The sequence below is a fragment of the Dermacentor silvarum genome, chromosome 11 (assembly GCF_013339745.2).
Source record: "Dermacentor silvarum isolate Dsil-2018 chromosome 11, BIME_Dsil_1.4, whole genome shotgun sequence".
NCBI classification, from domain to species: domain Eukaryota; kingdom Metazoa; phylum Arthropoda; class Arachnida; order Ixodida; family Ixodidae; genus Dermacentor; species Dermacentor silvarum.
Window position 1 is genome coordinate 116,474,186 of NC_051164.1, and position 15,790 is coordinate 116,489,975.

Below are 15,790 nucleotides of genomic sequence, written 5' to 3' on the forward strand. Positions count from 1 at the left end.
CGATGGAGCCTTGGTCTGCAAGAATTCGATCTGACCATCGTATACAGATCAGGCCGCAAGCACGAAGATCCTGATTCGTTGTCGCGTGCACCCACTGATGTTTGTGATCCGGCCGCTGAAGATGACAGCGGATTCCTTGGGGCCCTCACCGCAACGGACTTGACCGTACGACAGCGCGAGGATGCTGAAATCCACGCAATCATCGAAAACCTCGAAGGACGCAACTCTCCCATACCTCGACCCCTTTCTCGCAGTCTCTCGTCCTTCTGCCTTCGAAATGGTGTCATGTATAAGAAAAACTCGAACAGCAACGGCAAACCTTACCTTCTCCTCCGTCATACCTACTGACATGCGCGACGACATTCTTCTTGCCTGCCATGACGAGCCCACATCTGGTGACTTAGGTCACTTTAATCTCAAGTATTAACTGGGCAAGTTTACCGAACATTTCCAAACCATTCAGTGTAGTCCTGCTACACATCCATTATATTATAACAAACAGTAAAACCTCGATAATTCGAAGGTCGCCGGACCGCGAAAATTCTTCGAATTAAGCGGATTTTCGAATTAACCGAAATGACTAATAAAAAAAGAAAACAAGCAAGAACTTGCCGCAAAAATAAATCACCTTTATTTTCCATGTCCGAGAAAAATTACTCGAAGTAATCACCGATGCGGGATTACTTGGTGCGCTGGTTCGCCGCCCCTAGTGCCATGCTCTCCAGCTGGCTCAAAAAACGTAGCATACAAATATCACCCGCACTGCACTCAACAAAGTTGCAGACGATGTTCACGAAATCGATAACTGCCGCGAAAGCGGCGTGGTGGTGCTTTACTCCAAAAATTTGGACTTGCTGGATATTGCGGACTTCAAAAATGCACTGTCAGGGTTCCGTTCCTGCATTTTCACACCCAATTTTTCGGACAAATTCAGACCCCAAAGTTCTATTTTGCGGACCAAATCACTCTTTCCGAGCCGCGCTAGAGTGACCTAGAATATGGGAGAGTGTCCAAAGCGCCGCGTGAATGCATGGGAGGAGCGAGGACCTTTTTGTGTGAACTCCCGCGCCGCGGCGCTGCTGTATCGGACCCGTGGGCTTTCTCCGCTGCGGAAGCCGCGCCAAGGTGGCGGGCGTCTGCTATGAGCCTGATTTTTTGGTTGCTATTAGCAGACATCGCGATAATTTGGAATATATTAAGTACCACGTCACCGCAAGGTAATACCGCAGTGACTAACCGCACAGAGAACGCGTTTGCCGGCTGTGAATATGGGTATTTTGTCTATTTCCTTCTAGCTCGCTTGGTCCGCGCTTACACGGCTGTTTGAGTAACGCATTCCGCGCGCTTACTTCATTTAGTTATGCGTGGAATGAGCAACGTGAACGTGCTGTAGAAGAAAATAAAAGCTGGATACCACGATAATAACCAAGACAACCTAGCAGATATGTCTAGCTCTTGCTAACGCTTTTAGACCCTATCGTTTCCTTTATTTTATTTCATGCATTCAATTTGCTTTACAAGACTGCATCCCACGCTCTGTCTTTTCTTTGTTAAGGCGAAATCCTTAACTGGGCTCTTGGGAAGCGGGATGTGTCTGTTGACCAATGCCGTGGTACCAAAAATAAATACAAACCGCGTAACTCTCGCGGCTCGTTCACTTGGTATATATACCAAAGTATAGTGTGGAAAGGCACAAATGTGAGACTAAGATGACTGATGGATCATGGCATTAGTAACTTGACATACTTGCACTCACGTCACGATTAACGATAATAATATGACGTCTGGTCATATGACGACGGCCACAAATCCCTTTAATGCTGTGGGTGTGACGATAAAAACGTGTTGAATGCCTATTTCGATCTCAACGTGTTGAACTTAACCATATATCATGAAGAACTGAGAGCACATGTAAAGGGTAATAATGATAATTTCTGGGGTTTTATAACCCAAAATTACAATATGGCTATGAGAGACGCCGCAGTGGAGGGCTCCGTTAATTTCGACCACCTGGGGTTTTTTAATGTCCACCTAAATCTATGTACATGGGTGTTTTATGCATTTCGCCTCCATCGAAATGTAAGCCGCCGTGGCCGGGAATTGAACCTGCGTCCTCGAACTTAGCAGTACAACCTACCAAAGCCACAAGCTATAGCACGGCGTGTATAGGTAAAGGGTACGGGAAAAATGTACGCGGCAAAAAACAAGACCAACCAAAATAAATGAATTGCTAACAGTGCAACATTGTATACGTATGCCTCGTTTCATAATTATGAGCAAGCGTCAGAAAACGAACATGATGGATTCCGTATGTGCAACTCATCTTCCGTCTTCAATTGTGTTACAAGAGCGCAAACACTAAGCGAATTTTAACATGAAAGTAACTTTAGGAATTTGTATTGCGTATGCTCGCTTGTTCGTACACAGCAAATATATACTTACTGTTCAATAACTACGTACTCATAGTTACGTAATGAAAGAGGCAACAAATCACCAGAACACAAACTTATCATTTTTTGCTGTTACTGAAGGTAACTATTTTAGGGATATGTAGAATCAATAGCGATATTTGTAGTGCATCAAAGACAGTAATTTTCAAGACGATTTTCCACTCAATATAATGCAAGCACAAACGTCGTCACGCGCCATGAATGCTTGTTAGTTTACGTAAAAACTCACACGTTACGCAATAACTATGATATAATGAGAAGTTACATGTTGGTAATTTCAGAGAGGATTCACGGATTATTAAAACAAGGCTATTGCAGTAATAACTTTTATATAACAAATTAGTAAATGGCTAGGCCAGTAGTAGCTATCTATTCATTTCAATGTAGAAAAAAAATATATATATATATATTTGTTTAGCTACATTGGCTGGATCGAATGATTTTCTTTCGAATGTTTGAATTTGAAAAAAAACTTGGCTCATGGTGAACATTAACACTTTCGTGACCGCGCCTATTCCCGTCGACAGTATGTTGTCGATGGTACAAGTTGAATTTTCGCGCCTCTCCGAGCGCTCCGGACAGCTAGCGCCATCGAGCGGGTTAAAAGAGAGACTATTTTATCGGTTTCGGTTTTGTGTTTCTCTTTTCCACCGCGCGGGGATTTTTAAAGCGCCTGCATAGTCGGGGTGACGAGCGCTCGTCGTTTGGCATCTACGTCGCGCGCGTCCGCTCCATGGAAACGGCGAGTTTCGACGGTTTCCGACGCATCTGGGCTCGAATTTGCGGATGATCGCAGCAGCACAGACTCGGAAGACGACTTCGATTCGTCGGACTTCATTACGGACGAAGAAAGTGCGGCAAACCGCCCCGGAACATCGACGGGTATCCGCCGTTCAGTTTTGCTTTCTTCTCGGACCGTGTTATCGCTGCCGCGTATCGACGTAAGGATTTCCGGCGTGTTCTAAAGGTCACAGTTCTTATCTGCAAGATGTAAACGTCGTTCGGACGGGATAATTTAGCGGCGGACGCGCAGAGACTCGAGTTTTGTCCACGAAGACGGCCGGGAGTGCACCTTGGAATCGCCCTCCGAAGTGCTGTGTGTACCCGTGTGCCTCAAGAACTTTTGTAGATACAGAGCTTATATTTGCAGGCTGATTGCATATATCCCTTTTCTTGAAAATGTATATTTCGATTTTTTAAAATATTTTTTTTTTGTGCAAAGCAGCATTGATGTTTTTATCGATCTTTCTCGTTCTTGATGCGATTTTTTTGTTTTAATAATTTTTTTCGTAGTATTTTTAATAAATATGCTGTTTGAAATTAATACCGTTGGAAAGATAATTTCTTCTTCTACAATTTGATACCATACACTTCAACGTGAATCATTTCCTGTGGCAGGAAAAAAAATAATAGCCAGACTACCCGAAAACTACCGATTTTCCCGCGGTCACGAAAGTGTTAAGGTACATGATGCGCAAAGTTGTATTGAAGAGATAGTGTACACCAAGAATTGTTCCTGTATGCAATCTCTGAAGCGAAATAGGCCAACAATATTGCGGCGTTAGGGCCATCTCTGCTCCTTCTCTTGTTTCCCTTACACCTTCTTACTGCGCTCTGTTCATAATCAAGTATTGTCGAGGCTAAAAAATGCATGAATAAATACATATGCATATGACTCTACACCACTACTGACCGTGAGTGAAAAGCGCGTAGTGGGAGCGAAGCGGTCACTGCACGCGTATTCACTTGTCACTGCACAGTCACTGCACGCGCAGTCAAGTATTTCACTTGACTGCGCGAGTAATTTACTTTTTCGTTACTCTTATTCTTGCAAGCATGGTGCTATTGCCCCCGTACCTATGCAAATAACGTTTCTTTTTTTAAGTTCTTTCCTTGCGCGGGCTCATTTAACGCGTTTCTACGCACGCACAGTTACCATAATACCGTTCTCGAACTCTAGCACCGGAGCTAGGCCGCGCTGATGAGTTTGATAGGTTAGTTTTTGCATTATCTTGCTTCCCAAGCACAAAGAAACCCTCAAAGATGGGTAAGCTACATGCAGCACCACACTGTTGAAGGTAAATAGAGCTTTGCGTGGAATATGAACGCAAAAAACTACAGCGCGTAGCAGACGACCCTCGCTTCCCGCGCGCTTCGCGAGCGCGAAAAGCCCACGGGTCCGGAGCAGCAGCGGCGCGGCAGTTCACAGAAAAAGGCCCTCACCGGAGCCAGCGCTTTGGACACTCTCCGATATTCTAGGTCACTCTAGCCGCACTACCCAATCTTGGAGGCCGCCATGTTGGATTTTGCACTGGCTTAGATTCCAGTGGCTCGCAGTATAGCCTCCAAGATTGGAACGTGCGCTATCAATAGAGCTCGCGCAATCCTCCAGTCTCGGAGGCCATGCCCGCTCTTCCTTGGCTGACAAAACGCTCCAGAGTACTGCTCTTTTACTTTTTTCTTAGTATATGCGCTCAACACTATCGTTGTAACCATTTATTGTGGGATGTCTTTTTATTGCGACAGCAATTATATGGACACTTCAAGCGGATTTTCGCCGTCGGCGTCGCCACCCTGAGGTGGCGACGCCGACGGGCGATAAAATCATCAAAGTCCAAGGGCGATAAAATCATCGCTGCGCGCGTGCGAGTGACAGCGTGCGGAGGACGCGCGCTTTCATGGAGAGCGAACGCACGGCGGAGCGCGGTAATACCGTACCGGCCGAGGACTGCGCATGCGCGCACTTTACCGTACGGAAAGACTTTCTGTACGGCGTACTTGACGGTAAGGAGTCTCTACCACAAACGGTAACATGCGTACCATGTTTTGCGAGCCGAGCCGGACCAACCAAAACATAGCGAGCAAGTGGCGTCGGTCACAGAGTCCATGCCGTGCATGTCCGCGTCTCGCGTGTGTTTTTCACCATGGTTTAACGAGTTAACTTTAATTCACTTTCTGCGACGCGGCGAAGTGACGGCACGTATGACAACCCTTCTAACCGAAAGCATAAACTTGAGCTGAACTGAACTTGTGACCGTACCCTTTGTAACAGGCGAGTAATATACTCACGCCGAATGAGAAAAAAATTAAGATTAATATAGACGAAAACCAAGCAAAGAAACAACATAAAGAGTGGAAAGAGAAAAAAAAAAAACACTTCGGGTTGGTGGCGCCATCTAGAGACGCATACTTTATTTACTTAGAGGGGGCGCCGAGTCTTTATTGCAGTAATAAACTATATTCTACTTATCTACTGGTGTAAAGTGTCGCCAGCTGTGCAATGTATACCAAACAGTTCTATTTTTATATATTGCTCCGACAAAAACACCTATGCAACAAAAAAAAGGTTTCACGTGTTGCTGGACAAAGCGTCACAAGATGTCGCCACGAGCTTCGTGACTGGCGTCCACGTTTGCCGTAACTGGCGCTTCCGTAAAGAATAATATGTGTATGGACAAGCAAAAGCTTTCTAGTATTCGCCAAAATTAATATTTCGCGCTCAGCACATAGTCCTTGCATACTGGCAAAGCCAGAAAGTTAGCCACTATCATCATTATCAAGTTACCGTCCGCATCAAGCACATACGCAGCTAAAATGTTTTCGGTCATCGCGGTACGTTCGTACGGAACGGTAATACGGTACCGTAATACGGCAATGCTAAAGCTCTCTTTTCTCCCTCGTGCGAAAGGCCGTGGGGGTATGGGAGGGAGGGAGGGAGGGGGGGGGAGGGACTTCTACTCTTCTAACAACTGCGTACTTAGCGGCGGAGCGGTTTCTCGCGCTCTACTCGCGCGCACCGTACCTTGAAAGCAATCTCCAGACGGCTCTGACCTTTTGTATGCGCTGTGCTCTCGCCGCTCAGTTTCCGTTGAAGCGATAGACCGCACGAACCTGCGCTCGCTGCGGCGGCCGCGCTCGCTCGTGCGCGCTGACACCACGCTTGTTAATAGTTTTTTTTTTCTGAAGTTTCGGTTGCTATTTTGAACGTGGCGTGTACACTGAGCAGGTGTCTCGGAGACCCATGTCTCAGTGATCGGTGCTACCTCCTGTCCCTTCGCGAGAGCTAAGCGGTGCGAAGCTCGTTTCTTGGATCTCCAACGGAGTTGGCCAACGCGGTGACGTTCGTGTCGACTATACACAGAGACGACGTCACTGCTGCGCAAATCCAAGCAAGTCGATCCCCTCCAAGCGTAGTATGAGGCAGGGCATTATTAGAGATCTTTTTTTTAAGCCGCACTAATAACTTTTTCTTCGGCCGAACGAGTTTTCCGGACTATTTTTCAGTCCCCACGAGCTCAAAAAATCGGTTGGCGACTGTACGGAGCGCCCTAACCTAACCGCCGCACGTTGCTACTAGCCGGAAACTTCGAATTATCTGAATAGAGCCGCGCGGGCCATTCAAATTATCCGGTAGAATTAGCATTGAGAATGACGGGACCGCTCAAATTCTTCGAATTAACCGAAATTTCGAATTAACTGAGTTCGAATTATCGAGTTTTTACTGTAGATGTATATTGCAATTTTGTAAAACATGTCTTGTCTTGATCATTTCTCAAGTCCGCAATATTAAAAGTTACCACAACGAACATTCACAACAGCTGCTCAGGCTTCTGCAGTATATATCAGCTGGGTTGCTTCATCAAATATTTCCAAAACATTCAGCATAACGTATTTTCCGATGTATATGACGCATTTGTTTTTCTTCTGAATTTTTCGACGGTGCGTCTTATGGAACGGTGCATGTTTTTTTTTTTTTTCGCGGATGAAGTGCCGTCAAAATCGGATCCGATGTTATGGCCACGCGAAGCGCACTCGTTGACGTAATTGCGACGGGTTCTGTGCGTACTATTGAGGTGTCGGGTTCTCGTGATAAAGTCCCCGAGCGCCATACGAAAACGATGGAGCAGCAACACAAACGGCGGTAGGCCGACCGCGAGTCGCTCTACCCCGAAGTCGTAACATCTACAGATAAGATACGGTGCGCACCGCTGCGCAAACTACGCAGTTGCTACAAAAGTACAGGCAGCCCCCCCTCCTTCCCGGGCTGCCTTCCCGCTTTCCTGCCTTGTGTGCGATTCGGCTCACTGTCGCACGCTTTCACTCGCACATACAGCATACGGCGCGCGGGGACGATGTTATCGCCCTTGGTCTTTATACGGAATATCGCAGCCACCACGACGGCAGAAATGCGCCTGGAGTGGAAATATATGGCACCCATACGTTTGCGTGTGGCCCGCTTTCACGGAGCAAAACATCACTAGCTTTTTTTCAATCACTTACCGAAAGAACAGGTGCGCCTTATATACGTTTTTTTTTTTCTCAGAAAAACTGCCGTTTTGTGGGGCAGTCTCATACAAAGGTGTGAATTATAGACCGAAATTCGGTAACGTTATTGCACTTATATTATGTGGGAATGCGCAACTCTCGCGCGTCCCCTGATGTTGTTTTCTCCGCATAGTTCACGTCTAGCGCCGGCGGTGGTCGTAGTGGTTGCGGCGCATTGCGAGAGATGGCGCGAGTGTCGCGATGCTAATGCCACCGAACGGCGGGGTGACTTGGGAGCAAAAAGTTCGAAGGCGCTTGCTCTTTGGCTTGGGATCGGCGACCAACACATACGAACGCTTCGCACGTATGCCGGCTCGCTTCGCGTGACCGTCTCGTGAGGCTAAGAGCAGGACACTGGTATGGATGAACACGGATCGTTCGAACGCGCCACCGTTCGCGTGAACGACTAGGTGATGGTGTCACAGCATGGGGCGAATATATTCGCTCGCTATCGGGTCGCGGTGAGTCGGACTTCCTTGATTTGTCGTGCGCCCATGTGAATGTTCTATTGGTAGTAATTCGGCTAGCGTGCATTAGTGTATGAAAGGCGCAATAAATGCCCCTTTGTTTGTTTGCACCACTGTGTTGTCGTTCCTTTGTCCCAAGAGCACGTATGAGACCCCACAATTATCATAAATAATATAACAAACCTCCATCCAAAGGCACTGAGCATCAGTGGTAAAGTTGCTCCACTATAGCTCTCTTTAGCTTCACTAGCTTCACCTCGCGCGCAAGAGTGAAAGTGGGACAAGGCAGACCCACTGGCGAGGAGTGTAACGAACGATAGGGTGAGGAAAGCAGCGGAGACACTTAAAGCCTCTCACACGAAGTTTCGGGGGCTTTATAAATACTGCAAGCTGAGCCAGCACCAAGCGCAGCAGGCACGGGTCTCTCGCTCCGCTCCGGCTTGACGCGATGATGCCTTTTTTTTTTTTTTTGTGCAGTTCTGCAAAACGGAACCATGTGTGCTCGCGCCGGCATATTGTTTCTGAAATGGGGAGTTTGTCAGATCGACGCCGATCTATCACAGAAAGGAGGTCGCAATGTCGATATCAGAGTGCATTGCTCACGAAATTCAAGGCCCCTTTCAAGGAAGGAAAAAAATTCCAGGACTTTCAAGGGCTTTGAAAATGCGCATTTGAATTTCAAGGATTTCAAGGACCTGTACGCACCCTGATGTATAATAACATTGCTAACGTTATTGTCATTCAAGACCTTTGGTATTGTTAAACCTGTTAAACGGCTCTGTTAATCATAGCGTTGTTGTTGTTTACATTATTGCGCTTGTCTAATGAGAATGTACCCACCACCTCTGCAATGCCACTTACGCCCTGAGGGTATTGGAATAAATAAATAAATAAATAAATAAATAAATAAATAAATAAATATTAAGAAGTATGCGATCAATTAGGCTCTTGCGGTAGTCTAATCAGAATGTACCCACCCCCTCTGTAATGCCACTTAGGCATTGCCTGATGCCTGCCTTGAAGGACATACTGACGCCTTGGTCAAGAGGCTGCGTAAGTGACGTACAGTTCAGTGGCAAAAAACAAAGTTCGGAGTTGCGTAGCGCAGCACTTGTGTGGTGGGCTGTGCCGATGTCAAGAAGCAAGCAGATCTTGCAGTTCTGCTTCTGTAGGTGGTCGTCCCAGTTTCGCAGCCATACTGCAAAGATATCACGCGTCATCCATGCTTTGCAGTTGGACACATACTGGACTTTCGGCTGTTGCTTCCTCTTAAAACATCGCGGCAATGAGCTTTTACCAACAAGAAGCACTGGCACCTTCTCAGAGCCATCCATGTTCGCACAAAGAAGCGCAGTAATTCTTTGTTTGCTGTGCTTCCCGCCGTGGCACAGCTGACCTCCGAGGGCTAGACCTTTGTTTGGCAACACAGGAAAAAAAGAGCCCAGTTTCATCAGCATTAAAGATGTTTTTTACTGGAGTATTTTTTCCTGCAAGGATCAAACACTTCCTTTCAGCCATGCCGCTGCAGACTCCACGTCGACGGATAGAGATCTTCCAACGACGTCGTGCCGTTCCTTGAAGTGCTGTAGCCAGCCAGCACTGGCAACGAAACCGTCATACCCCATAATACAAGTTCAACAGTCTCTTGCCTTTCTTTGCAAAATGCCTCCACTTACTGTCAGATTCGTGGCTCTGGCGTTTAAAAACCATTTGAATACAGCATCCTCAACTGGTTTGAATGCAGCTTCTTCCGGCTTCCTTTTACACCATGGGTCACAGCATTTGTTATCACTTCCCGTCTAGCCAGTGTGATGAACAACATACTGACCGCGATATTAATGTCTTGTGCAATTTGAGACTTCTTTGTACTGGACTCAACAGCCTTTATAATGGCTGCCTTCTCTTGTAACGAGATAGTCTTGCGCTTTTGCCTCCTAATTTCTTCATCAATATTGTTGCAAAATCGGTGATGCGGCCGTACAAAGGCTGTGAGAGTGCACGGTGCTAGCGGTGCGCAGAAACCGAAGTTAGTCGATGTTGAAAAGCACGTAGCGCACAAGGTAGACGTGAACAATACACCGACTACACTCCTCACCGACCGCCGACTGTGCAGTTGCTATCCAATGAGGGCTATCCGCCGCCTGGCACCGTCTCCCCCGCTGGGTGAGCGAGGAGGTTGGCGCAGCCGGGCGCGACGACGCGTGGCCGTGAGATCAAAAGCTTGCTAGACACGGGGGTTTTGAACAGCCGCGCCAAATGAGTGTCGAACTACGTGTAGAGCGATATACTTCACGCACCACGCTCGGGTATTTTTTGTCAGGTAGAGGAATGTAGTTCGTTATATCCATTGACAGGTCAAATGTACTTCGTTACAATGAGGTTTTAAATACATGAATCTCTATGAAGATGTTAAGGAGAATTTTATTTACTTCCGTTATATCCGTTATTTCGCTATATCACATTACGTTATAACGAGGTTCAAGTGTAGTCCCAAACATGTTTGCTAAAAAAGCTTGAAAAAAAAAAAAAAAAAGAAACCTGGGAAATTATGCACAAAAAAGAGGTTATATAAAAACGTCATTGCTGATTTGCACAGAAAAACCTTTAAAAATTTTCAGAATATACATTTTCAATGCAAGCGGCCTGTGAATATTTTAGCAAGTATTCTTCAGTGTAAAGAATTGCTTGATATAAAAGAAACGTTAACCCTAGTGACTAGCCTTAGTGCCATGCTGAGGTCGACTCCCTGTGTGCCCGCTGGCAAATGATTCCGACCGAAGGATCTTGACACCCGGCAGATAAGAACTGTGACCTTTAGAAAATGCAGGATATCTTTATATCAGCCCACAGCAGCTCTGAAGCTGTGCCTGGTTCTTGCAGTCGGCATCGCGTATACTCGGAATAAAAAAAAGTTAAGGCAGAAACCACCCTTGATTATCTGTCATGTGAAGCATTTCTTAAAGAAATAGACGAACCAAATGTGTGCAAGCAGTGGCGACGATGGTATGACTACATGACGACCATGGGATGATGAAGCTCAAGAACTTGCACGCCGATGCATTAGAATGACTAGAAATGAGAAGTTTCTGTGCATGAGCAGCGCTCAACGCTGACACCATCTTGAAAACTACAAGCGCTCATTGTGCCGGCCACACCTGTTTTATCTCCGGAGGGGCTTTGAAAATGTGTGCGCATTGGTAAAAGAAAACTGGAAACTGACTAAACAGTTTCTAAATAATTCAATAAATGGTGCAAGCTGTCCGAGGGCGCTCGGAAAGTGGCAAAATACGAATTTGCAACCATCGAAATCAGGCTATCGATTACTATCTATGGGAATAGGGGCGAACAGGAAATTCCTAAGGACACTCCTTTTTCATAAGGCCATGAGCAAACCGCTACCTTCACCACCATGTTCAGCATGGCCTAAAACAGAGCCAATTTTGTCACATTTTGACCCTACTGCCTCTATGGAAGTTTGTACCTATGCTAGTGACTAAAAAATAGGCTCAGTACTTGCCCAATGCAAACATGAACAATGTGCCATTGCCCATGCCAGCCACCTTCTACCATGAAAGTAGAGCTTTTCAACCACCAACTGTGAGTGCCTCGCTTTAGTTTGGGTTGGCATGAAATTCCACTACAACATTTATGTCCGTACATTTTCTGCCATCACTTACCACCATGCGCTCTGCTGGTTCTCATCACTCAAAGCCCCAACTTCACCATTGCCAGTGACCCGAGTGTTCCATTGATGTCCTATCAAAGTTGTGCCATCAGGATGCCGACTGTCTGTTTATTAATCTTGTCGACCCTTATGACTACCTGTCGTCGTATCGGCCTTTCACAAGGCTTTATGGCAGTTTAGCAATGACATTATGCCACTGGACAGTGCGTCTAATGTCTTTCCTGACTCAAACAATACTTCTCTAAGCCACCATTATTAGTGCGCACAAGACTGCACTCTGCGTGATGTTGAGGTCACTTCTACAATCAGCCGAACTATGAATGTGCTTCCCTTCCGCCAGCTTGGCTTCCCTACGCTGTAAACAGCCCATGTATAAAAATCTCTTACTTTCTACCCATTTGTCACCGTGTGACAATACAAAAGAATACTTATTAGAAATTGGCTCATACATTGGCAAGTGGTAATCTACCTAGCCATCACACACATAGCAGAGCGAGAAGAGATTATGGGGAACAGCAGAATGGAGCGTGTGGCACGAGCAAATGCTCACATGCGCATCACTGAAACCTAGCATGAAACAAAATATGCCCTGAAAGCTCTAGCAACAATGTTTAGGGCCTATTTTCCAACCCTCAAGCCACAGACGGGCCTCAAAGGAAGGATGAAGGCCTGGCTGTCTGACGCCATACTCCCTCGGCTCTTTCCTTCGTCCATGTGCTGCCCGACAATGCATGCCACCATGCAAAGTGGCCACTGCGTTTGCAGAGATACGAGTGTGGCAGAGTGCTGCTAGCAGTGTATGGCGGTGCAACCATTGCCACACACTCGCCAATAAAATTCACAATGTCCTTAATTGTGAAATCCCATGGCATCTCTTATGAAAGAAGCCTCAGATATTATCAGTTTTCTTGGCTACTGAAACCCACCTGATTGAATAAGGCTGGTGAGATGCCTCCACCAATTGAGCTTGTGGGCACGGCCTGAGCTCTCGAGTTGACCGTCTTGGTTGAGTTTACAGTACCGGGGCTTGGTAGTGACCCTGGAAGTGTGGGCATGGAAGGGGGGTGTGTCACGTAGAGAGGAAGGAGTGGGAGGGGTTGAGTTCTTACCTAGGGAGACTACGTTTGACAGGTGCACTCCGAGTGGCTGCTGCTGTGGCTGCGCCACCACTGCTGGCTGCACGTGCATGTCCACCACCCCGGTGCCATTCATGAGCGGCACCCCATTCATCACAAGCTGACTGGCTGCTGCACTGTCTGCTCCCACGCCAGCTGCACAGGTCTTCCTGTCACACTGCTGCACTTTTCATCATCAGGCTACATACAAATCACATACCCGTAGCTTGCGCTAGCTTCATGTATTTTGCCTAAAGTTTTGTAAACAAGGTCAGTTCAGCAACCACAGAGGCAGGCCCTGTCATTGGCACAACATATGTACCACACAGGCCCACATAACAGCATTGCAAATCAGTTCTGCCAAGTGGAGAAAGTTCCACGAAAGAGAAAAATGGTCATCCACCCTAGAGGAGCATGAAGCCACAGAGGGAAACACCCATACGGGTTTCTGTACCAATATTTTCTACAAAAAGTTCAGATGTCGTTATCACACACATAAGCCAGGTTGCTTTATTAACTGAATAGACTAAATTCTGGGGCTTGACGTGCCAACACAACCATCTGATTATGAGGCACGCCGTAGTGGGGGACTCCAGATTAATTTGGACCACCTGGGAAGCACACGGTTATTTTCTGCATTTCGCCCCCATCGAAATACGGCCACCGTGGACGGGATTCGATCCCGCGACCCCGTGCTCAGCAGCCCAACACCATGACCATTGAGCAACCACGCGGGTTGACATCATGCTTGTTAATTTAGTTAGTAAGTGAATGTTTACAAGTTTATACGGCTGATAAAACTACTATCCTTACTTTCTACACCTGTCTACTAATTTGCTATCGCAATTGAAGCTTTGCCTTCGGACGAAACTGCAACTTTTTTTTATTCATCGCAACTTTAGTGCATTGGGAGTTCCAAATGAAATCCCAAATGAAAGTTGTATTTCTGTATGAAATCAAGTGCGCGGTACTGTAAAGGATTTTTTTCTTCTCTTTTTGTTCATGGAAAATTTGTGCGCGTTACAACCAAGGGCGCGTTAGAATCAAGTAAATACAGTATTTCCCAATAGTGTCCATGGCAGAGCCCCTATGCAGAGTTTATAACTTTGAATGTTCAACAGTTGCCCGCAACACAAGTTTTCAAAGAATTCAAGCAACACACTTATTTTCAAGCAATCTTATGGGCCCATGAATCTTTTTTCCCCCCCTAAATTCAAGGGTTCTCAAGGATTTCAAAGAAGTTTACATACTCTGCATATTTCCGCTCTCGAGTACTCGCAGGCACCTAGCGCAATTTAATGGGTTATATAAAAGTTTGTTTCGTTTTTCTCAGTTTTGGTTTTTAACAGCGAAGCTGGTTAAGCCAGCCGTAAAAAGTATCATCATCAGCATTGGCTCGAGCGTCGTCTTCTGCAGCTGGCTCATTGGGGCCCCTCGGTTAGCGCTTGTACTCGTGGCACGAGCGCTGCGCCCGCATTCATTGTCGTCTTCTTCCACAGCTGGCTGCGTGGCCGCTAATCATTCCAGCGTGCAATTCCACTTCTCTTCTGTCGTCGTAATGGGGAGGCAAAGCTTGCACTAGGCCGCGCAAAGCTCGAGACACAACGAAGCTGGCCGATTGATTACGTTTCCTGGTAGTAACTAGGTTGAACTTCGCTATGTCGAGGTTGGACTTGCTTGTATCTAGGTTGAACTTGGTAGCAGCTAGTTGAGTTTGGTTATGCCAGGTATCTCTTAGGTCATGACGCAATCGGTCGGCCAGCTTCGCTGTGTCTCGTGCTTTACGCAGCCAAGTGCAAGCTTTGCCGTTTTTATTTGTTTTGTTTTTAGTTTCCTTTCTTCATCATGTGGTGATATTTAAAATGCCTCCAGAGTCAAGGCGATAAACACTGTTGAATAGATTGGAACCGCACCGACATGCTCTTTGCTGTTGCATTCTCCTTGACTGCTACGTTGCATTTTCACGGTCCTGACCTCAAGTCCACTGATTTCTATGTATTGGGTTCTCATTTGATGTGTCGTCATTCTGTAAAGTTCCAGCATTGTACATTCTGTTCCAACACGGCGGTACGTAAATTTGGCGGTGCAGAAGGAAATTCACTCTCGCTCATTGCTATGAAGACGATAATGTATGCTCGCAGTTAAGCCTGTCGAGCCCTGCCCATAGCTCAATATTTTATGTAATAAATAAACAAAACACAGAATGCACTTTTCACGCATAAAAGCTTTATTAGCGAGATGTATGTCATACAAAGATAGAAATTGCCAAAATTAAGAATGTGGGATAAAAGTGAAAAAGATTTTGTAAAGACACGCTTGTATTTATGAAGAAAAAAAATGTAAGAAAAATTATGATATATATAAAATGTAGGTTTGTGCGAATAGTGTTTTTTTTTTGGTTCGAAGCGAATAGTAATTCGTCTCGAATAATTTCAAAGTTAATACTTCGAATAGTAGCAAGTAAAAAAAAAAAAAAAAAGCAGAAGGCTAAGATCTGGGATTTATTAAAGGAAAGTAAACAACTTGATTATTTATGAAAATCTACAAAGTTTCGTGCAAAAACAATAGCTGTTCCACATGCTGGGGTTTTAGGTGCTCCCTTCTGCAGCTTACAACGGCTCCTGCAGTGGAAAAAAGCCTTTAACTTTTTGTCTGGGTGGCTGGTATCGAAAGATACCTACGGGCAGCTGCAAACAGGGTTGGGTAAAGGTGGCTGCCCTTGCTTTTCCACTACACAAGGGGGTCCTT

General features: G+C 46.0%; 1 protein-coding gene across 8 annotated transcripts in view; it reads right to left on the bottom strand.

Annotated features, from left to right (window-relative positions):
- The window catches only part of LOC119433033 (histone-arginine methyltransferase CARMER), a 145,085-nt gene that overhangs the window by 11,536 nt on the left and 117,759 nt on the right, over window positions 1-15,790 (bottom strand). For 7 of the 8 annotated variants that reach the window (XM_049658447.1, XM_049658450.1, XM_049658449.1 and 4 more), the window contains 2 exons: window positions 13,037-13,198; window positions 12,854-12,966 (listed from right to left, as the gene is read on the bottom strand). The exons of the other annotated variant lie outside the window; for it this stretch is intronic. In XM_049658447.1, the coding sequence (XP_049514404.1) occupies window positions 12,854-12,966; window positions 13,037-13,198 (275 nt within the window). The remainder of the gene's footprint in view (window positions 1-12,853; window positions 12,967-13,036; window positions 13,199-15,790) is intronic. 8 annotated transcript variants of the gene reach the window in all.